A 24,097-nucleotide genomic window follows, 5' to 3' on the forward strand; every position below is an offset into this window, starting at 1 on the left:
GTCAAAAACAACATCTTTATTGTATGCACAAAAACACATTTTTCAAAACATTTCCTTTTGTTTACAGGTTTGGAACAAAATGGGAGTAAATGATGACAGAATTTTCATTTTTGCGTAAACTATCCATTAAGTATATCGTGTAGAGTGTTACATTTCACTTACTGGAGGACCGTGATGTGCTGTTGACAAACACATTGAGGAACTTCTTTGAGAAAGGCAAATCCGCCTCAGGGGAGGAGTCCTCTTCAGAGGAACTTAACATCAAATCGGGTCTCATGCCTCCTACCAACTGGCTCTGCCCGTAAATGTCTTCATCTTCATCAACCACTTCTTCATCACAGATAGTAGAGAGTCCATCACTGTCCTCACTAAGAACAGAGGTACAGCGCTTCAGACTCACCAGCTCAAGGGTTGTGTTTTCATCCACCACTAGGGTGTACTTCATCGAATCGTATGCCAAGGAATTATCAATGGGCCGGTCGGAGGTTGCATTCCTGAATTCTCGTACACTTTCGTCAATAGGTGGGGAGCTGTCCAAGTAAGTCTCAGTTCCATAGGGTGAAGGAGCCTTGTGAAGATCATCCATAAAAGGGGATGTATCTTGCTCATCTTCATTATTATCTGTTGAGTAAGTAAGACTGAAACAGTGATTGGTCTGTGCTGTTGGGAGGTCCAGCGTAAGGCTGTTTTTGACTTCTGTGATTCGCTGCAAAGTGAGCTGATCAACCCATGTCTCCCGTCCCTCGTCCTTGTCACTGATTATGCTCTCGCTTAAGCTGGGAGAGTCCAGCTCTTTCATCCTCTCCATCATTAAGTCATTATTTGGCTCCTCCTCTTCCTCTTTCTGCTTGTTTTTCAATGAGTTCTGGGATGGAAAGTCTTCCGATTCGTAATTCTTTGTCCTTGTATCGAATCTTGCCATAAACACGGGTGAAACGGTGCCATATGTAGGGTTGCTCATGTACAGACAAGAGTCTGTACTCTTGCTTTCCTTCTGTCCCTCTTCAGATACGGAGCTGGCTTCTTTCTCCTTCTCTTCCTCCACTCTCATCTCTGACCTTTCAGTGGTCACCTCTTGTGACTTTTCTTCAGATCTTTGAATTTGCAAATTGCAGCCATCTGTCTCATTGAAAGCATCTGTTTCTAGGTCCGACGAGGGCGAGATGGTGTCAGAGATGGAGGCTGAGCGTTTGAAGCACTCCTCAGGGCAGCTGATTGGGTAGGAGCCTTCTGATATCATCCTGTTGACCAGATTGCTGAGAAGCCAAGGAGAATCCGAGTTTTCACTGAGCTCGTCCTCTGACTCTGACTCTGACTCTCCCTCGCTGTTACCATCATAGTCATCCACAGAGGGCATGAGTTTGGGGCCAACCGGCAAGTAGAAGGAGCGTTTGAAGCTTTCAAGACTGTGGTCAGGCTCAATCTTCAACAACAACTGCTGAGAGCTACTATCCTCACAGGGTACGGCTGGGGGAAGAGTCTCGTCTGGATCAGCCTGGTGCTCATAACCCTGTTCGTCATCTACATTCTGCAGACCCATCAGAGCTTGGCCATCATCTAGTTGCAACAGGCCTGGTGAAAGGTCTTGTTTAATTGGGTCAGGTTGTCCCAGAAGAAGAGACGCTTTTAGACCTACAATACCGCTGTCCTGCTCTGTGTCCAGCTCTTGGTCCAGTTCTTGGTCTGAGGTTGGGGAGCTGGCTTCTTCAATGGAATTGGTGAGGTGCGAGGAGCGCCCACTGCTGGATTCACTTGTTAGGTCCAACTCTGTCTCTGAGATGGAGGAAATCATGTTACTAGCAAGTGGACCACCACACGCAAATGCAGCCTCAATTTCCCCTTCAATATCGGAGTCCGAACCAGGAGAGCTTAGGTCATCGCTGTGGCGGTCTGACTCCGTATAGCGTTTGGCGTTCATATCAGCAATACCTGGATCGGAAGAAGGAGAAGTTGAGTCATTTGCAGCAGCAGGGTGGCCGTGATGCATGTTTCGAGGTTCATCCATAGCGTCAAGGATGTCTGATCGACTGGATGACACGTAGCTGGAGACAGAAATGGACTCTGTTGGTTCAATGCAGGGGAACTCAATGTAAGAAGAGCCCCCATCTTCCTTACAGGTTTGATCATAGGTCTCCTTACTCATGAAGTCAATGGCAAACTCTTTGTCCAGCTCCTCATCCGATAGTGGAGTCTCAGCATCATTACCAAGAGGTGCAGTTGAGGACAGACACCTACTGGTGCCATCATTTTCTAACTCTGGGTCATCAGCAGTTTCTGTGGTCACGGTGTAGGTGTCATTGGTGGGTCGAGAGCGGCAAGGTCGACGTTTGGCGTGGCCATTCAGGTCGTGGTCGACCTCTGTGTCGGAGCACTGAGAAGTACAGTCATCAACGGAGGGGATAAGCTCGCTTAGAGTAGATTCCTCAACATCAGGTTTCACCTCAGTTGCCTCAGAGCCACTTGACGAGTTATGTTGACCAAAGGAGCCTGATTTGGAAGACAATAAAGAGATAGAAAGAAAAAAAGAGGGCAATTGAGATCATTTGAAAAGAATAAGAAAAAGACAAAATGAAAAAAAAATTTGGAGGTTCATTTTGTCATTATCAACATGATCAGACTTCTTACCGTATTCAGATTGCTCTCGTCTGTTGCCCTCAAAGTCGTACAGCAGCGGCCTGCCAGGTGACTGATGGAGACCGCAATGTCCTGGTGGGTTTGAGGGTGTACCTTTGGCAGAGCTGGTGGTGTCTGGAGCCCCTGGGCATGAGGTGGTCACATGGGAACCGTCCTCAAGGCAAGAGTGGTTCGGAGACAAACAGCCTAAAATATTCAGTCCCAATGGGATAGATTTATAGTTACAGAAATATCCAGAATAAATAATAATCGATAAAATCAATCAGTCAGATTATAATGCAATAATTTCATGAATAGTTTACTTGCATAGCTTGCATAGAGCACACAAACTGAATGTAAGGAACTTTTGGAAAGGTGCTATGTAAATAAAAAAAATATTAATCAAAATGTTTTTTGTTTTTTTAATACACATACATACATTATACATATATATATGATTGAGCAATAATCACCCTGTGATGTCGGGTTTCGAAGAGAATCCTGCCAGCTTGACTTTCGTGGTGAAACATTGCTGTTGTTGTTCAGGGAGTCCTGAGATTAGAACAAAAAAGAGGAGTTTAAATATTGATATACATATATTTATTGATTTATTGATAGTGTAAGGGGTGTTGAAGCACCTGTGAAACTGGTGCAGTCAGGTTTAGAGTGGTTGGGCGGCTCTTGAGGGTGCCCAGGGTAGGGGAGGGGGGAGGAGATGCTGATGGTGAGGGAGGAGCATCCGGATCTGCTTCCTCTTCTTCTTCCTCATCATCTTCATCTTCATCATCGATCATCTCAAACTCTTGGAAGTCATCTTGGAATGAGCATACTGGGTGGTGAAAGTCGTTCTTTTCCAAAATTAAGCAATCCTTTACAAAGGAGGGGGAAAAAGAGCAAAAATACTTTAAATATAATTATGGTATAGCACTGTAAAACATGACCATAAATCAATATTGAAGCCTGAAACAGGGATGACTGAATGGACTAGTGAAGATTGATTATCAACAAAAAATAAATATCAGTCAGCATGAACATTCCAGCTCAGAGCAAATGCTTCTCATGTTTACCATACATGATTCAACATGGACTTCTTTCTCTGTTGTGTTTCATCCATCAGTCGGACCATATGTTCATCATGGACTGGATGAAGACTTGACTGCTAGCCAGGCCATCATTTTTTAACGTGTTACTGTATATAGATGGTTGCAGGCAAAACAAACGCCATCTTGCAGATATGTTTAATGACAAATGCTGTATATATTTCTGACTGTAATAATAAAACCAACAGTGAGTTTAAAGGTATATTTTAGATTATAAAAAACAAGAACTTGAGGTAGATTACCACAGACATCCTTCAGTTTGTAAAAAGTCTATGGGACAATTATTACTGAGTATTTAAAAGCAGAAATGTGAAACTCACATTATTGATAAACCTAGAATACTCCTTTACAGTCAACATAAAACGGTGTTCACAACCATTTTAGGGAAGGATTACATTTTATTGATCAGTAATTTGATTGATTAGTGAAAAGTCTGACTAAAATGGCTCTGATTCAGAATCTCTCAATACGACCACACGTGTATTAAAGAAGTAAAAAAAGATCCGTTTTGAATTTATTTTGTCTTTAAAATAGAAACAGTGTGGATAGACTGAACAAAGCTGAGAGAATCATGTCTTGTGGGGAAGGGCAGATGGTGATCGATGGTACAGCTCCTCAGATTTCAGCGCTCTTCCAGGAAAACAAGTCAATGCACTTACATAAGCATAACGTCTGATATTCACTTCAATTAAGAACACACACACTAAAAATTCTGTTTGTTGCTTGGCAAATGTGTGCGGGTGATGTCATTAAAAGTACCACACTGCATTAGGTTCACAACCAGCTGGTACTGCAGGGATCTGAATCTATATGCCACCTCTATCCAAATCAATACCCCTGACCAGCAGCAGTCAAACACACTATGACTGATAACTACATTTAGGAGAGTGCCTGAAATGCTGTATAGATGTAGTTCTAGCTGTACTGCCTGAATTAGTCTATAAATGTTCTACTGAAACTCTATCGCTCTAATATTTCCAAGGACGAGGCTTCACCCCTGACCAGCACTGATTTTACATCCCTGCTCAGAGACGGAGTCAGCATTACGCCAGCAAAAAGTGTTCTGCTGAGCCAGCCGAACTCACATAGAAGTCATGAATGAATGCAGTGCTCTCAACGCTGACCGCAAAGGCAGAGTAAGAAAGAGCAATAAAGAGAAAAAAATAAAACATTCAGTGTTAGAAGGTGAGGGAAATACCATAAGATTGTAAAGAGAGAGAAAAGAGAAGCTAAAAGAGCAAACACACACACACAAAAACATACAGCACCCATCAGCTTTATACTGCAGTAGATGCAGAAAGGAGGCGGGGCAGCGATGCCACTGATGTCTCAGACAAGTATCTATACTAATGCAGAGACATTAACTACAGCACAGCACTGCATAGTCGAGGGCTGTTGAATAATTCATAAGACGACCTATTCATCAGTGAGTCAATGAGTCAGTCAGTCAGTAATGCCTGATTTATGCTAGTAACCAAAAAAAAAAAAAAAGGAAAAAATGACCATATGTCCAGCAGGTAGTTATATCTTATTTGGTTTAAATAAAATACAAAAATATAATATATATTATAGTATAGTATATTATTAGGAATCTTTTAAGTAGCGTAACGAAAATATATACATGTTTTACTTCAATAAATATTTCTTAAAGGGGTCCTTGATTATGATTTCACTTTTTTAACTTTAGTTAGTGTGTAATGTTGCTGTTTGAGCATAAACAACATCTGCAAAGTTACGACGCTCAAAGTTCAATGCAAAGGGAGATTACTTAGATTTACTTTTACAGAAAATCGCTGGTAGGGACTATACACAGTAAGAGAAATGGACACAGCGACCCCATAGACTTCAAAAGTGAAGTCAATTAGAAGCACTCACTTCCTGATGGCTGAGCGTACTGCGCAGCCTCAGACTGAGGATGTGACGTGAGAAACCAGTCTGACAGTTGTAAGTCTTCTAGTAGTTGTGCAAAGTGAAATCTGAATCACCGAACATTGCAGAGACTGAGAGCGTGAGAAGGAGCAACTTTTGGTAAGTATTCTGATTAATTATTTTGTCATTTTGCATTGTATTTATTTATTTTAAAATTAAATGCCATTTAAAGTTAATGCATCCTGTCTATACGGGTATATATGGTAACGGTTGTCGCGTGGTTATGACACAATCGTTAGCCTATTTTTACAAAAACGGCTTCTACAGGGCGAATAGAGTAAGATACAAGGTAATGGAGCCTTTTATTCATTGTCGTGTTTCTTTAGAAATAAACAATGGACAAATGGAGTCTTTAAATGCCTCAGATGTAAAGTTATTCGCTGTCAAAGTGACGGCAAAATGAATGGGAGTCAATGGGATGCTAACAGCAGATGATGGCTTGGTTAGCAATGGCTGCCCCTATGGAAGGTACGCTTTCCGGGTGTAGGATTACCCCCTTGGTAGGGACTACAATGAGCTTCTTCCCGGGTTGGTGACATCACATGCTATAAAACAGTGGTTCCCTTTCGAGGGAACTCGCACTGCATCGGGACGACGCTTTGGGGATGCTCCCTTAGCATCAGCGAATCTGAAACCAGAATGCCAACTAGGCCAATCCGATTGGCGTGCGTGATGACGTCATCGTGACGGCATACCCGGAAGTATAAAAGGGGAGCTGGAACGTAATGGCGGTAGTTATTGCTCTTCAGCAAGCGCTATCTGTCAAACTGTCTGTCTATTTACTGTTGTATGTCAGTGAAAGTGTGTGATTGAAATGAAGTGTGAAAAAGTGAGAGAGTTCAAGCAGTGTGTGCATCCTTGCCCTCGCTACATGTCGGGCTCGGATACACACCTGCTGTGTGTGCACTGCCTGGGCGTTCAGCATGCTCGAGCGGCTCTCGAGGGAGCCGCTTGTGAGCATTATGAAAGCTGACGCTCAGAGTGCTCCGCTCTCGGCTGGCCGTGTTCGATGAGGCCGGCCAGCCTCGTGAGCCCCGTGGATCGGTCCCGCATCCGCCGAGGCGGTGCGGTGCGGCGAGGCTGGTCATGGGGCTCACGGATGGACTGTCAGCGGGACTGGGACTGCTGAGGCATCTTCCCAGTCTTTGTCTGACAGTTCAGATGTTCTCCTTCCCCGTGTGGAAGCCCGCGCTGCGGCTTCTTCCCCCGGGGCGGAGGACCCGATGTGTGAGCGGTCTGATTCTGAGGAATTAGACGTACTCAGCATCGAGGCAGTCAAAGTCATAAGCACTTCTTAAAGCTACACTGTGTAACTTTTTTAGTCTATTCTTAGCTAAAAACACTTAGTTCTTTCAAAAATATATGTGCTCATTAATGTATATTTACTTCTTTCAAGTAATAAAGTATTCTCGTAAGTTTATAATATGCCATTGAAAATACATAAGGTAATGGGATCTAACGGTGGTCGCCATGTTGCCCCTCCATCTTGAAAGTACATTAGCCAAAGAGGGACATACCCGTAAATTCAAGCTTCGCTTTTCGCGTTTTAAACGGTTTTAATACTCGATGGCACTGTACAAAATTCTCTGCCTCGCGCATGTGCGCGTCAACTTGTTCAGACTTGTCTGGTGCATGTGCAGAGTGTTTTCATCTCAGCAGCGTCCAGTAACAGAGTTATACGGAGTTTTCCTGGCTTGTTTATTCCTCAAAAGTCTGTTTTTCCTTGTGTGGTATTTCTGTGCGTTAATAACTCCGTAAGTAATAATAGTTATTGTCATTGTAGATGTGTTTCAGAGTGTGTCATCGCGTAATTCAGTTGATGTCACCTCAGAAGTATTTTTGTGTCAACATACAATAGAGTAATGCTCACCTATTTGAATAATCATTCAGTTATTTTGTTATCAACAATGTTTATTCGTTTATAGAAAATATTTGCTTGTAATGTATGTTGATGGAAATATGGATCAGGTCTGACAGAGCGCACTGCAGTGCTAACGTTAAAGCGCCGCACACACTTTTGTAACCCGACACCGCTTGTTAGCAGCGGCAGCTCCGCTCCTTTTAATGCAACTGCATTTAGCGCCTATATATGGTACAATAAGCTCTGGTTTACGGTTTACATTATACAAATGTAACTTATAAGTATAGTTATACAGTTCTTAACTGTGTATGTATATTTACCATCCTTATTTGTTCTCTCACAGAAACCACATTTATGTACATATCCACGCAAACCTGTTTATGCCTTGCAATTGGATGACTGAATAAACATTACTATCATCAAAGTTCACTCTGGATTAGCTGCAGTTCTTTCTAGCCGAATAATTAGGCCAGTTGAGTTCCAAATATCCCACAGGCACCGTGTCGAATGTGGACGAGGTCGTCCACATGTTAATCTTGGACTAAATCGGCCACCGTAGGAGTTGAAACGAAATCGGAATTGAGAGGAACAGAAACTAAAATTCACTGGATGGTCATATACCTTTTCACCACTAGATGGGGGAAAATATCACACAGTGTAGCTTTAAATATGCAAGATTCCATCCTCGCGATTGCTGGAAAAAAAAGGCAGCGCGCAGGTTATGGGTCTGCAATTAATGTGAACACACGCGATCGGTGTGCATGAGATACTGGTTGGCTTAACGGACGAGTCCGTATAGTACAATAAAAAATCAGTATTTGTCTGATATGGCTGCATTTAAGTCTGAGGATTTAAATGAGATATGATCTGACTCTGTGGAGTTAGACATTCAGTCATTCAGACCATGCTTCACTGTATTGTGTGACACTGTTTGGTTTTTTTTTTTTTTTTCTCGAGGGATGAAAGCCAATTGTATTATGACGGCTTGAACCACGTTGCTGAGGCAACGCGGGGTCTATGAGTCCGTATAAATACAAATAAAACAGTGTCGTCTGATTAATTACGGCTACATTTAATTCTAAGGAATTAAATTAAATATAATCTAACTTTGAGGAGTTAGATATTCAGCCTATCATTCAGACTATGTTTCACCTTATTGTGGCTGCATTTAATTCTAAGGAATTAAATTAAAATATTATCTGACTTTGAGGAGTTAGATATATTTTTTATTCAGCCTATTATTCAGATCAGGTTGCACGGGTTTGGTGATTATGATGGCATTTAATTCCGAGGAATTGAGTGTCATGTTATCCGACTTTGATAAGTTGGATACTTTAATTCTGTCACCCAGGCGTGTTTAACTTGTGAACTGGATATTCATCTAAGATGGAGCCCTCCTGAAGTTGATGTCGTTCTCGCCGCCTTGTGGCCTGCGGGACACATCAGTTTCAGGCAATTGCTAATCGCAGTGTCCGCTCTAGGGTTGTGGCCCTGTTGAGCTGCTCCCTTAGATGAGGCCCCTGCTGGCCAGCCCCCTCTCCCGGGTAGGAGCGATCGAGGTCGCCTCCCCTGTGGAGTTTTCGGGAATCGACGCTGTGTTCCCGCTGTCTAGTACGCTTCGGGCCACATCGTTTCCCCGCGCACGCGTGCTGCACCAGCCGCCTCTAGCAAGACTTGCGGTGGTTCAGCAAACGCGTACGCACACCGAAAATCTTCCTCGATTTCGCCCTGCCGGTTAGCCGCTTCAGGGGGTCGGGGAGGAGGCTCGGTTGACACCCGAGACCGGCCTCGAGAGGCTGGTTCCCTTAGCAGATTATCTCGGCGCATGGTTATGCCTCCGAATATATCAGCTTGGGGCCTGCGACTGTAGAAAGGGGCATACAGACTGCAGTCCAATTACCTTCCCCTGAAGTTCAGTGGGGTGGTCTGGATGGCAGTGGTCCCTGGGCAGGTTCGGGTAATGGAACAGGAAGTTCACTCCCTGCTGGTAGGGAGGCCACAGAATGTGCTCCTCCGCCAGACAGGGAGTCCGGGTTCTACAGCCGGTACTTCACAGTTCCTAAGAGGGATGGCCAGTTGCATCCAACTTTGGACCTGAGGTACTTGAATCGTGCTCTGAGGAGATTCAGATTCAAGATGCTTAGCAATTCCTCCATTGTGATTCAGATCCAGTCTGAGGACTGGTCTGTCACGATGGGTCTGAAGAGGACGCATACTTCCCTGTATCCATCCTTCTGTGTCACAGGAAGTTCCTGAGGTTCGCTTTTTGGGGCAAAGCGTACCAATATCGGGTTCTTCCAGGCGGCCTAGCCCTTTGAGACTCTACACACAGTAGCGTGTTGTCGCCTTCTCAGAGAACTGTGTTCCTGGGAGTCGTATGGGATTCTCTACGTTGTGGGCACAATTGTCTCCCGAACGTATCGAGTCCATACGGGCGGTGGTCTCTAAAAAGAAGCTAGGCCACAGCATCACTGTGAAGCAGTTTAAGGCTGCTGGGGCTCATTGCGGCTGCGTCCAACAGAATATCTCTTGGCCTGCTGCATGAGACCCTTACAGTGGTAGCTGGGAATCAAGGGGTTTTCCTCGGGGGGGAAAACCATTCTGTATGATCAGGGTAACGCGCAGATGCCTTCGTTCCCTAGTCATATGGAAGAAACCTTGGTTTCTGTCCCAGGGGCCAGTGTTGGGAGCGTTCTGTTGCCGGTAATCCGTTTCAACAGGCGCCTCCCTCACTGGCTGGGACGTGGTTATGGGAAGTAAACCAGGTGGCTTTCCTTGAGGGGAAATCCATTCTGTATGATCAGGGTAACGCGCAGATGCCTTCGTTCCCTAGTCATATGGAAGAAACCTTGGTTTCTGTCCCAAGGGCCAGTGTTGGGAGCGTTCTGTTGCCGGGAATCCGTTTCAACAGACGCCTCCCTCACTGGCTGTGATGTGGTCATGGCGGCCGCTTTGCGAGAGGTCTGTGGGAGACCAGGCATTTCTCCTGGCACATCTACTGCCTGGAAATGCTGGCGGTCTACAAAGCTCTGAGGAGCTTTTTCCCGGACCTCCGCGGCCACCATGTACTGATACGGAGGTAAACCAGGTGGCTTTCCTTGAGGGGAAATCCATTCTGTATGATCAGGGTAACGCGCAGTGGCCTTCGTTCCCTAGTCATATGGAAGAAACCTTGGTTTCTGTCCCAAGGGCAAGTGTTGGGAGCGTCCTGTTGCCGGAAATCCGTTTCAACAGATGCCTCCCTCACTGGTTGGGGCACGGCAGGGGGGTTTGAGGTTGCGCCCTCTTTGCAGACTGGCGCATCACATCCTCCTGTGGTCCCAAGGGAAACTGTTGTCCATCAGGGCAATGTATGTCCCGGGGGTCCAAAATCAGGGAGCAGACATCCTGTCGAGGCAGGGGCTGAGGCCCGGGGAGTGGCGACTCCACCCAGAGGTGGTGGAGGCCATATGCAAGAGGTTCGGCCCAGTGGAAGTGGATCTGTTTGCGTCTCGAGAGACGTCCCACTGTCCACTGTGGTTTTCCCTCACGCATCCAGCTCCGCTGGGGCTGGATGCCATGGTGCAGACGTGGCCGAGGCTGCGTCTGTACGCATTCCCCCGATTGCTCTGCTCCCGGGAGTCCTGGAAAGGGTCCGTCGACAGGGGGTCAGTCTACTTCTGGTAGCACCCCGTTGGCCGACTCGAGTTTGGTTCTCGGATATCATAGCTCTGCTAGCAGGTCAGCCGTGGGAGATTCCTCTGAGGAGGGATCTCCTATCTCAGGCGGCGGGTACGATATTTTACCCCCGCCCGGAGATTTGGAACCTGTGGGTCTGGCCCCTGAGGGGACCAGGTTCATAGAGGCTGGCCTATCGGCAGACGTGATAGAGACCTTACTCAGCTCCAGGGCTCCGTCTACGAGGAGACTGTACAGCTTCAAGTGGAATGTATTTTCCACTTGGTGCAGAGAACGTGAGGTGGACCCAGTTAACTGCCCAGTGGCTTCAGTGCTGGAGTTCCTCCAAGATCGTTTCTCTGCAGGGCTTACCCCGTCCACACTCAAGGTGTACGTGGCTGCCATTGTGGCTTTCCACACTCCTTTGGGTGATGGGCCTCTGGGTAGGCACCAGCTGGTTGTACAATTCCTCCGTGGGGCTCGGAGGATGAGGCCTGCGGCTCGGTCCAGAGTTCCAACCTGGGACCTGGCAGTGGTTCTCGAAGGATTGGCTGAGGCCCCCTTCGAACCATTGGAGTCGGCTGGACCAAAGGATCTGACCCTTAAGGTGGCTTTTCTCCTTGCCATTACCTCTCTCAGGAGAGTGGGAGATCTCCAGGCCTTAGCGGTAACGCCGACCTGCCTGGAGTTTGCCCCGGGAGGAGTAAAAGCCATCTTACACCCTAGGCCGGGCTACGTGCCTAAGGTGCCATCAAGGGTGGTCAGGTCATTGGTCCTGCAGGCATTTCATCCTCCGCCTCATGTGACGGCGGAAGAGGGAAGGCTTCACCTACTCTGCCCGGTTAGGGCTCTAAGAGTTTATCTGGCGAAGTCTGCACAGTGGCGGAGATCACAACTGTTGGTGTGTTTTGGTTCACCTAAGAAGGGATTGCCTGCGTCTACTCAGACAATCAGTAACTGGATTGTCCAGGCGATTACCATGGCCTACCAGGTGCGCAGTTTGCCTTCACCTGTGGCCGTGAGGGCTCATTCCACCAGAGGCATGGCCTCTTCGGTGGCCCTTCTTTCTGGGGTCCCCCTGCAGGATATCTGCGAGGCGGCCGGGTGGGCTACCCCACACACTTTCATCAGGTTCTATAGCCTGGATCTCCCTACGACGCCTGGTGCGAGGGTGCTCCAGTCCTAGCTGTGCCCGGTCTCCGGCTTCACACTAGGGCAGGTGCTACCCTTCGGTGTGGCCTAGTGGGTACTCGTTCCCCAAAGCGTCGTCCCGATGCAGTGCGAGTTCCCTCGAAAGGGAACTGCTCGGGTTATGTATATAACCCTTGTTCCCTGAGAAGGGGAACGAGCACTGCATCCCGACGCCACACCTCGGCGCGCCTGGAGCGCATGCTTCAGAGCAATTACTACCGCCATTACGTTCCAGCTCCCCTTTTATACTTCCGGGTATGCCGTCACGATGACGTCATCACGCACGCCAATCGGATTGGCCTAGTTGGCATTCTGGTTTCAGATTCGCTGATGCTAAGGGAGCATCCCCAAAGCGTCGTCCCGATGCAGTGCTCGTTCCCCTTCTCAGGGAACAAGGGTTATATACATAACCCGAGCAGTTCTCACTTCTCAAAGTGTGGTACCATGTGGTGCTCAGGCTGCCTCTAGTGGTACGCAGAGGAATCACTAAATTAATTAATGTTAAAACACAATACATTTTAATATAATCTTTATTTGAGTAAAGGTGTTTTTTTTGTTTAGTTTTTTACATTTAAGTACAGTACAGGTTTACACATTTAACACATTTTAATTTAATCATTATTTAATTATTTGATTTACCTGTATGTGAGCACAGTGCAGTGTTAAAGTCCTCATTAAATCAAAATCGATCTTATTTACTTTGTTAGCCCACATTACAGGTCTTAGGGTGAACAATTAATCCGTGCAAGTTAATACACATAAAAAAATTGTTTGCCGTGGTAATCTTTAATCAAAATCTGAAAAGTAACTTCCGGTCTTGAATGGCGTTCCCTTTCTGATGACGACTATGCGACGGCTTGGGTTTGAGTATCCTTAACCACTCCCCTCCAACCGTTAGTCTGCTATGAGCGAGAGATGGAGAGGAGGAGCGCTGAAGTGAAACCCTGCCCTCTATTCAATATTCCGTTTTGCTTGGAAATACGTCACAGCACTGAAATAAAATCAGTTGCAACTTCCGGTTCACTGGGACTTTAATGTACAAACTGTGCATTTACAATGTTAAAGTGGCTGACAACAATAAATATTCTAAGGAATAAACTGCCTCGTTTTTGAACTGTGCAGAGCTGTAGCTGAATAATTAGGCCTACTACGCTACTGTATTTTAATGTTGGTCATTATGGTGGTACTTGGAGAGCCAAATATTGTATAAAAAGTTTGAGAACCACTGCTGTAAAAAAGTATCAGTGGGGTATTTTGAGCTAAAACTTCACATACACACTCTGGGGACATCAGAGACTTGTAAAGAGTGGCATAATAGGACCCCTTTAAGGTCATGAGTCACATACTGTAACGTTTCTGCTCTGAGACACAAAGGCTGAGAATCCAAACGCAGCTTTATTAAAGGATAATCCACAATCGTAGTCAAGAAATTGGCAAAAGGTCATACACATGCAAGCAGCCCAAACAGGCAATCAAGACAGGAGAGACAGGCAAAAGGGTAATCCACAGAACAGGCAAGTAATCCAAAACCAAGAGACCAGGGAAAATGCTCAGAAATGCTGTATTACTACAAACAAGACTTCGCCAAGAATGACTGAGATAACCAGGCTTATATAGGGTGAGATAAACAGGATAATGAGACACAGTTGTAAACAATGAGTGATGATGAGTCCAGGGAAAGGATTATGGGTAATGTAGTCTTTGATTGAATGATAGTCCGGGATGGAGTGCCCTCAGGCGGTAATCAGGGGCACTCTCACTGGTGAATGTATCGTGACACATTCCTTAAAATCTTAGCTACAAATAAAATAAAATAAATAATACAACTAAATTAAATTATAAAATAAAATGAAAAATAATATAATATTTAAAAATATATAATAAATGAAACAAATATATATTTATATTATATATATATATATATATATATATATATATATATATATATATATATATATATATATATATATATATATATATATATATATATATATATATATATATATATATATATAAATTAAATATATAAATTAAATATAGTACAATGATTAATAATTATTAATTGTTATTCATTTTAGAATTTTTTTAAATTAAAATAGAAACACTTTTCAGTTTCAAATTCAAGTTCATTACAGTCAGTTGTCATTACATGTCAATTTTCATACTAAATCTAATATATAGCTTTAGACAACTTCCATGTGACTAATTATATTTGATATATTGTATTTGAAACCTAAAAAATGCCAATAATAAAAATAAAAAAATTGTATAATAAATATTGTAAAAGCCGAAATAAAGGTCATCGCAGTGTTAGCAGCAAACCGCCCACCTGTGCTGTTTTCTACTCCACCCGCAATGATATCAATTATAACTATATTCTTTCATTTGTGGTTTTGAACAGTACCGCTCATTTTATCAGACTGAAATGTGATGAAAAATGTTAGAAAGTAGATTTGTAACAAATGAACAAACAAATATACATAAAGCAACAGATAAGTATATCTGTATTCACACATATCCTGTTCTGCAAGAAAAACATCTCACCCTCTTTTCTTTGATCTCTCATTATGAGCAATTTGGACAGACACTAAGAAAGCACATCTCATGCAGTTTAGCTAATCCCTCTCACACACACACAGTCATCAAACACCCTAACTGCAGATTTAACCCTTAAACAAGCACTTTATTTCTACAGAGGTGGGCCTTAAAGACAATAAGAAATCAAAATTGACCGTATTTTCTTAGTGTGAACAAATTATTAGTGCCTGCAATTAAAAAATATATTTTTACCATGCCCTTTTCATAAATAAAATGTATGAATCTCCAACACAGAAATAACTCTTTTCTGCTAACATAACAAAGGCCGCACAGCACACAACTAATTTTACACTATAATATAATAATTTCATGAATAATGTAATCACATTCATAATTTCATAATGTGCACTTTTGAAACCAACAGCATTAACTTTTCATAATAAAATGCATGAATTGCTTTCATCAAAACTCCTACTCAAATTCCTTTTCTTTTCTGCAGATGTAGTTAAAGCTGCATATGAGGGAAGTAGTGTCCCACATAATTTTAAGCTAAAACCCTACTCAGCTAATGTTCATCAACAGCATACTGTAATATGCAAAACCTCAGAAACCCAAATCTGTTAAATGTATTCAGAAAGCCAGAGCTCTGTGTGACAGAATGAATAATCCATGAAGGAATCAAGAGCAAGGGTGAGAAAGCTGGAGCGAGAGTGAGTGTGTCTGGAAGGATGGAATTGGATCTTGAGTTTTTGTCATAGTGCTGTTGGCTGGACATTATCTGTACAAGAATCATTCTAGAAATGTTAATGTTAATGTCACAATTGTTCTTGACTGGCACAATGGGCACAGTCACAAATAGCCAAAATGTATTTATACATATTTCACAGAGAATGCAGGAGGTCTCATCCAGGTCTTTAGAAGCTGTTTTAAAGGGTTAGTTCACCCAAAAATGAAAATTCTGTCATTAATTACTTACCCTCATGTGGTTGGACACCCGTAAGACCTCCATTCATCTTCGGAACAGAAATGAAGATATTTTAGTGTAAATCTGATGGCTCTGAAAGGCCTCCATTGACACAATGCACGGTTCACTCTCAAGACCCTTAAAAGGTACTAAAGACGTCGTTACAAAGTCCATCTCACTACAGTGGTTCTAAAATAACTTTATGAATCGGCGACAATAGTTTTTGTGCGCAAAAAACCCCTAAATAACGACTTACATAGTGATGACGATTTCAAAACAAAGCATCATGAAGCTTCGAAGTGTTATGAATCAATGAGCCGAATGATGATTCGAATCGCGTGTCAAACCGCCAAACTGCTGAAATTTGGCGATTCAAACCGCTGAATCGACTCTCTGATTCATAACGCTTCGAAGCTTCATGATGTCCACCTCCAGAGTCCTCACTCCTCGTTCTTCGCCTTATTCCAGTGGAATTAGAAAATTGAGATGTTCTTCAAAATGGATTTCTTTGATCAGTTTTCAGGTCACAGGTACCCACTGTGTAGACTCGCTCCCTCTGTCAAAATAACGATCGAGAGTATGTCTAAATATTTCAAAATGAAAGCGAGGATTTCCCAGAGGGGAAGTGCTTAGGGAATTTCACAAGTGTTTGTCTAAAAGTGGAGTTAAATGCAGTCTCTGAAGTGTAGAACTGACCCTCTGCTAAGCCCCACCCCCCTTAGTTACTGTTGCTAACCTGTCAAGCTTTCCTAGCAATTGCATATAGTCACCAAAAAAGGTGTAAGGCTACATATGAAAAGTGAAATTTGTTTTTTGATTCATAATCAAACACTTATCACAATTAATCTTTTTTGCATTTTCAAAAAATACAAAGTATTAGGGCTGTGCAATTAATTGAATTTCGATTTCGATTTCGATTTTGGCTCCCAACGGACACCAAAATAGTACAATTGAGAAAAAAACGATTATTTTGCCATGTTCAGTTTTGCAAGAACACTCTTATTTTGTCTTGCGTTCTGAATGAAACGCGCACGCGCACATCCGCCCCTCCGCCCCTCCCGAAGCCACAAACTCTCTCAGGTCGTGACTCGTGTGCATTTCATCCGCGTTTGGTGAGCAAAAAAAGCAAAACCAAAACCAACTCCGTTGTCTGGGAACAGTTTGGCTTCGAGGAATCAGACGACGAGCAGAAACATGCTACGTGCAAGATTTGCTACATGGTAGTGGCTGCAACGCAAGGGAACACCACAAATTTGTTTAACCACTTGAAAATTAAACACAGAGTGACCTATGACAATCTAATAAAGAAACGAAAACTGACGAGAGCAGGGGTGCCGTGTAAACGTCCTTTTTTTTCCTTCATATTTTTCAAATAATTCTCTCTTTGTAAACTTTGTTCACTGCATGCGAGTGCTGCCATATTTTCGAATATGACCAGTCATTTTCGCCGTCATCACCCGGGTGTAGTGCCAGAAGACGCGAATGAGAAGTAGCGCGCGCTGTGAGAAAATGTGTCTCTGTGCGCTCATCCGAGAGCGTGCACACGTCTCTCAGCGCGCAAATATTGAGTTCTCTTTTAAGTCTTGCTCTTGAACGGACAAACTCACACAAAACGTATGTCAACATTCATCTTGATGAGTATCCTAGCAGACATAGTCTGTATATGCCTTGAGTAAACTTTATACAGTCGAGAAAGATGAAGCATATCCGAGCATTAGGTCTTAAAGGGGCAGTAGCCTTTACTGCTGTCTATTTAATGTCAAACAACAAAAGACAAGGACATCACTCACTGCTCTTAATTGAATAGCTTTTGTAAGTTTAATAGGATTAATCTTTAATTTATGCACTCAAATATGCAATGTTATTTTACATTTGATGTATTTCTGTACCTGAAAACTAATGTTAGACGTACCTGAAAAACCTGAAAAGCATATCTAGCCGAACCATATTGTTGATCTTATTTATTTGTGGTCATCATTTTTACTTGAATACTTTTATACTTTGATTTGAATATGTTATATTATTTATTTTAATAGTTCAATTGAAGATTCAATTGAATTGTTGAAAGGTGTCTTTTTAATAAATGCAACACATTCCCAAAGTCATGTGAAATAATCGTGTTACATAATCGTGATTTCAATATTGACCAAAATAATCGTGATTATGATTTTTTCCATAATCGAGCAGCCCTACAAAGTATTTATATAAAATGTTTAATAATTAATATTAAATAAATAAATAAAAAATATGCATCATTATTGTTATATATTGATAATTAACTTTTTAAAGAATGTGATAAAATATTTTACTTATACTGTAGCTCACGCCTCAAAACAATGCTAATATGAAGTTATTTCAACCAATTAAAAAAAAAACATTTGACATTTAATGGATTTTCCAAAAGCAAAAGCTATCGTTCGTATAAACCAGAGCCATAGAAAAAGAGAGTTGCGACACTCTTTGATCTCGCCACCACGTGGTCACGTGGTTCATGGAGCTCTCAATAGTTCCAAACAACTCCGTGCTGTCAATCTGTTTGAATAGGAATAACCAGGACAGATAGCAGTTTCACTATATTTGCTGCAATTTCTGGTAAATATTAACACTATTTGTGCATTGACTTCGATTAGGCTTTTGAGTAGCATTTTATTCTGCGGAAAGATAATGTTGATTAATGTTTTTTTGAGTGATCTGGTTATTTTATGTGGGTCATGTGAGTGCATGATTTTACAGCGTTGAGTGTTGTAGCCGATCATGGGCATTTCTGTTTAAAATAATGACCATATGTCATATGTTTAATTTATTAGGAGTGAGAATCCATCTCGATCAAAACAAGTTTTATAGTCTCAAAACTTCGAATGAATTTTAGTGCAAGTTTACGTTTTATACGAATCTTCCCATTATCTACAAATCCTCTCATCATAACAAAAGCACAGAGACGATTTATGCACTTCCGCATTCCTCAGTTCCAATGGAAGTCTATGGGAGTGTCGTAACTGTTTTTCAACGGCTCTGGTATAAACCTAGAAGGTTTGTTATGTAACCGCTCTTAATGGCACATTGGAGGCACAGAGGATGTCTTCTGTGATTTTGTAGTCTCTAGTTGCATAGACAAGGGACAGGCCCGCTTCAAACACAATGCAGTGCTGCTTCCACATCACATAATCCTGTGGGACAGGCATTGTGTGTGTGTGTGTGTGTGTGTGTGTGTGTGTGTGTGTGTGTGTGTGTGTGTGTGTGTGTGTGTGTGTGTGTGTGTGTGTGTGTGTGTGTGTGTGTGTGTGTGTGTGTGTGTGTGTGTGTGTGTGTGTGTGTGTGTGTGTGTGTGTGTGTGTGTGTGTGTGTGTGTGTGTGTGTGTGTGTGTGTGTGTGTGTGTGTGTGTGTGTGTGTTGGATTAGTGCTGCTAACTGTGGCAAAAAAAGAAAAACTGTAGCCTGATGCACTGCGTATACCAGGCTTCTCCAAATCGGGGAACCAGGTTTGGTTCCAATTAGGCCGCAAGACAAAATAACAACTGCAGCACCATTTTACTGTTTCTACAGTTAAAAGTGAGCAGCGTGTCAAAACAACGGAGCTGTTGACATCACAAATGCTCAGGGCCATTTATGGTAATGATCCTTTGGTGCTATAACCTCTAATATTTTAATCTAAAGCCAAACACGCTTCATTCAAGCCCTTTCCGATCCATGCGCATTGCTTCTGTCTCGAACTAAAGAAATAAACCAATACACCAAGAGCTGCAGAGAATGCGGAATAGTAGCAGAAATACAGTGAGCGGCAAAATACTTTCGCTAAAATGCTTCAGAACACAAGAATGCAGCAGTAATATACAGTATATGACTGTGACCATCCTTTTTTTTTTTTTTTTATCTATATTTAGCATTAGGCCTTTTAATCAGCATGTTAACCGCATTTCATAATAAACAATGTTATAAAAGTGTAAAATTATTTGTTGATGGCAAGGAAAGACAATTAAAACTTATATTCGTAGTTTACTTTGTTTCTGCTCATAATGAGAGCTTTTTGAGTATTATGCACATTGTTTGCTTTTAGTAGATACTTATTTTAAGCAAAATATAATAATGGTTCAGATTTTAAGAGGAAAACCTGAACCCCCATGCAGTATCAGTCACATGGCCTTCTGCCATGCACAGGTATCTAAATGTAAAAAATGATAATAGCCTGATAAAACATCTGATAATGTTCATATCCAATTGGGCTCAACTGATGCATTTTTTTTAATTCTCAGACAGCACTGCTTTGGTTCTGAGGGCCCAATATCCTCATCATTGACTAGACTACAATGTTATTATTCCAAAAAAGTATTGTCCGGACCTCCACTTGCATAGACTCACTTTTTAGATCAATCAATAAAAGACCAGCCTATGGACCATCCAATCATCAGCAAGTACCAACTAATCAATCTGCCTACATACTGAACAATCTGAGGTCACTGCATGCTATGATGCCCATAGACTGCAGTTGTGTGGTTCAAATCAATTTGACACACCAACGACACGTAAAGCGTTATAATCTAAACGTTACATGCACGTTTGAACATTGAGAAGACAGCCAGAAAAAATTAGGAGCAGGGTAAGAAAGAGGAAATGGTTTTGTTGCAATTGGACTGAGGTGCAGAAAGCTGAGAAGAGAGGTCTGCATAGCAGCAAATTTCACTGGGTCACCAGCCGTTCTACTGCAGCCGTGGCACACCGCCACCGCAATAAAACATTTACAAGCTTTCAATTCAGCCAGCACACAAATACACACACATAGTATCAAATACAACTAATCACACTCCAACCATATTAACACATAGCACACAGGGAGGGCTTCTATGGCAAAGGCAATGCATTTGGGTGTTTTATAGTCTAGCATAAATTCATATGTTTCCGTTCCATTGGATGTTAACATTCACAATTTAATTGAGATTTTTTTTTTTTTTTAATTCCTGATTTTGAATTGACCTGTTTGCTTGGACGCAGAATTACATTTAAATTCTAAGGTTATTAAAAGAGTAGAATTAAAAGGAATTGAAATTCAAAGAAATTAATTTAACTGTAATTTTCAACTAAAAAAAGCAAAGTTTGTCAAAACAGACTTTGAAGGATGAAAAACTATTAACAAGTGCTAAAGTTTGAAGGTTTATCGTCCTTACCGACAGATAGATAGCCATAAAAACATAAACAAAATCAACAAAATCAAATCAGCTTAGCAGGAGGCAACCATTAAATTCCACTTTACGTTAAAAATCAAATCCACATAAGCATATTTATGCTTTCAAACCAAGAGCCTTTTAAAATGCAAATGAGCTCTTTGAAATGCCAACTGGCGAGTGAAGTGATGACACTATTTCCAATAGTGTGATAAGCCACATCCATATATCTATATGTCTATGCTAGCTGCTCTTGCTGTGAGCATAAACAACATGTTGAGCATGATGGAGCTGGATTCTAAAAGTGATGCTTACGGTTTCCTCTACTCATAGGGCAGGAAGTACCACACTTTACTGCAGAACACTAGACTCATTGCAGAAAACAGCGTACAGTGTCAAAAGTAAATCAGGTAAAGTGCTTGTCTTGCATAGTGCACAAAGGATCTCAGAGTTATTACTAATGAGATGTGGGTTTAACACAGCTGTGGATCATTGTGGCAGGAATAGAATAGAATAGAATAGAATAGAATAGAATAGAATAGAATAGAATAGAATAGAATAGAATAGAATAGAATAGAATAGGCTTATCTAAAAGAAAATAATATAATGTTTGCCAAAAATAGAACAGAACAGATTATCTCCTATTTAAAAAAAATAATTAAAAAAACATGCATTGTGAATGGTTCATACCTTTTCATATGGATCAGAGTCGTAGTTGAGGCCTATGCCACAATCATCTGTGATTTCAGACAAATCTTCATCATCAAACTCCTCCAGACTGATGTCATGAGACGGCCTGCAGACAGAAACACAAAATAATTAACATCCCAGTTCTCTCACTATTCGAAAAGCTCATGAATTAAATATATATTTAATTTACATGCATTTCTTTAAATGTACTGAAGTCAACAGGTTTGTGCGATGGTTAGGTTTAGGGATAGTAATTTAGGAAATAACACCACCTCTGCATAAAAAAACTAATCTATGAGATGTGGTGGCTAATATATAGGCCTGTGTGTGTGTGGCATGTTTTTGTGAAATATCAGGACACAAATGTGTATAATGACATGGTTATGACATAGGTATTACAAGGAGAGGGTGAAATATGAGGACATTCCCCATGTCCTCACTTTTCAAAAGGCTTATAAATCACACAGAATGAGTTTTTTTTCACAGAAAGTAAACTGTGCAGTTTCCTGTGATGGGTAGGTTTAGGGGCAGGGGCAGTGTAGGGGGATAGAAAATACGGTTTGTACGGTATAAGGCCATTACCCCTATGGAATGTCCCCACATTTCACAAAAACACCCCCTGCGTGAGTGTGTGTGTGTGTGTGTGTGTGTGTGTGTGTGTGTGTGTGTGTGTGTGTGTGTGTGTGTGTGTGTGTGTGTGTGTGTGTGTGTGTGTGTGTGTGTGTGTGTGTGTGTGTGTGTGTGTGTGTGTGTGTGTGTGTGTGTGTGTGTGTGTGGGCATGTTTTTGTGAAATATCAGGACACAAATGTGTATAATGACATGGGTATGACACAGGTATTACAAAAAGAGGGTGAAATATGAGGACGTTACCCATGTCCTCACTTTTCAAAATGCTAATAAATCACACAGAACAAGTTTTTTTTCACAGAAAGTGAACTGCACAGTCTCCTGTGAGGGTTAGGTTTAGGGGCAGGGGCAGTGTAAGGGGATAGAAAATACGGTTTGTACGGTATAAAAACCATTAAGCCTATGGAATGTCCTCACATTTCACAAAAACAAACATGTGTGTGTGTGTGTGTGTGTGTGTGTGTGTGTGTGTGTGTGTGTGTGTGTGTGTGTGTGTGTGTGTGTGTGTGTGTGTGTGTGTGTGTGTGTGTGTGTGTGTGTGTGTGTGTGTGTGTGTGTGTGTGTGTGTGTGTGTGTGTGTGTGTGTGTGTGTGTGTGTGTGTGTGTGTGTGTGTGTGCCCCTGTGGAATTCTGATCTGAAATATGAGCTGCCACAACATATCAGCTGATTCCACACACACACACACACACAGGTCACTAGCCTAAGAAATCCACAAGGTCACTCAGACTCGCACACTCTACGGTATTTGCACACACACATTAACACAAACATTAACACAGAAGCATATCACCAGCTAGGACATGTCATATCTTTAAACCACATAATTTCTCTCCTCCAACGACCCCGTTCATTATAAGTGGGTTAGCTTAGGTTAGCATGCTGCTAAATAAGGCCAGCCTCTGTTTTGCCTCTGCACTAGCTCAGCAACATGTTTTTACCCGGATTCTGGTGTATGCTAGCCGCTAATACAGGGAAGATTTCAACTCAGCTGAGCTCTACTCGGCTGACAGCAGTGCTGCAATGCAGCTTTTCCCAGTCAGAGCGTCACAATCACACAGATCTGTAATGTATGGAGGATCCAAGACAGAACACGAAAAAGGGGAGGAGGAGTGAGAGGCTTGTTTACTGGGTGCATTTGTCTGAAAATATAGATTTTTTCATATAAATCTGGATTCAGAAGCAATGTTTTAATGGCAATTTGTACAGCTATTACTCTACTATTGCTACAAAAATAACTAATAATGTTGACAGAGGATGAAAAATGCACATTATATAAAGGTTAGTTATGGATCTAAAATGTGACTGGACGAGCCACTTTAAAAGATGTTGCAAAATAATCAATATATCTGTGACCGCACATCAACTACATTCTAAAAAAAAAAAAAAGATGCAGGAAGCTGAATTAGAGGGGTCCAGGTTACATGTCCCCTCACTGTAACTTGCTCTGGTCTGCTTAAAAAAAATTATTTATAAATTGTGTCAGCCCATCTTGAATGAATGAACGAGTGAAAATTCCCAGGCTTTGTGAATTTTAGAGACAGACAGGGTTAGAAATGTTTTCATATCTGAATAAAAGTAATGCATGATTTTGATAATGTAATTTTATAAAGATATATTATAAACATTTAAATAGAATAATAGTGTAGTAAATTGTCATTTAAAACAGAAGCATTCCTCTCTCTCGATTTTGAAACAGCTTTATGTGGGCAAGCATGATTTATGCAGTGATGAATTACTTCCTGAACGAGGCATTTGCTCAGTTGAGTTGT

At 42.0% G+C, this 24,097-nt stretch overlaps 1 protein-coding gene across 1 annotated transcript in view; it reads right to left on the reverse strand.

Moving 5' to 3' along the window:
• The window catches only part of mapk8ip2 (mitogen-activated protein kinase 8 interacting protein 2), a gene marked incomplete at its 5' end in the record, with an annotated part of 43,630 nt that overhangs the window by 4,475 nt on the left and 15,058 nt on the right, over positions 1-24,097 (reverse strand). The window contains 5 exons of the mRNA XM_079825482.1: positions 163-2,487; positions 2,626-2,820; positions 3,087-3,165; positions 3,252-3,482; positions 21,700-21,805. Of these exons, the coding sequence (XP_079681608.1) occupies positions 163-2,487; positions 2,626-2,820; positions 3,087-3,165; positions 3,252-3,482; positions 21,700-21,805 (2,936 nt within the window). The remainder of the gene's footprint in view (positions 1-162; positions 2,488-2,625; positions 2,821-3,086; positions 3,166-3,251; positions 3,483-21,699; positions 21,806-24,097) is intronic.

Source organism: Gobio gobio (genome assembly GCF_949357685.1).
Source record: "Gobio gobio genome assembly, chromosome: 9".
NCBI lineage: Eukaryota > Metazoa > Chordata > Actinopteri > Cypriniformes > Gobionidae > Gobio > Gobio gobio.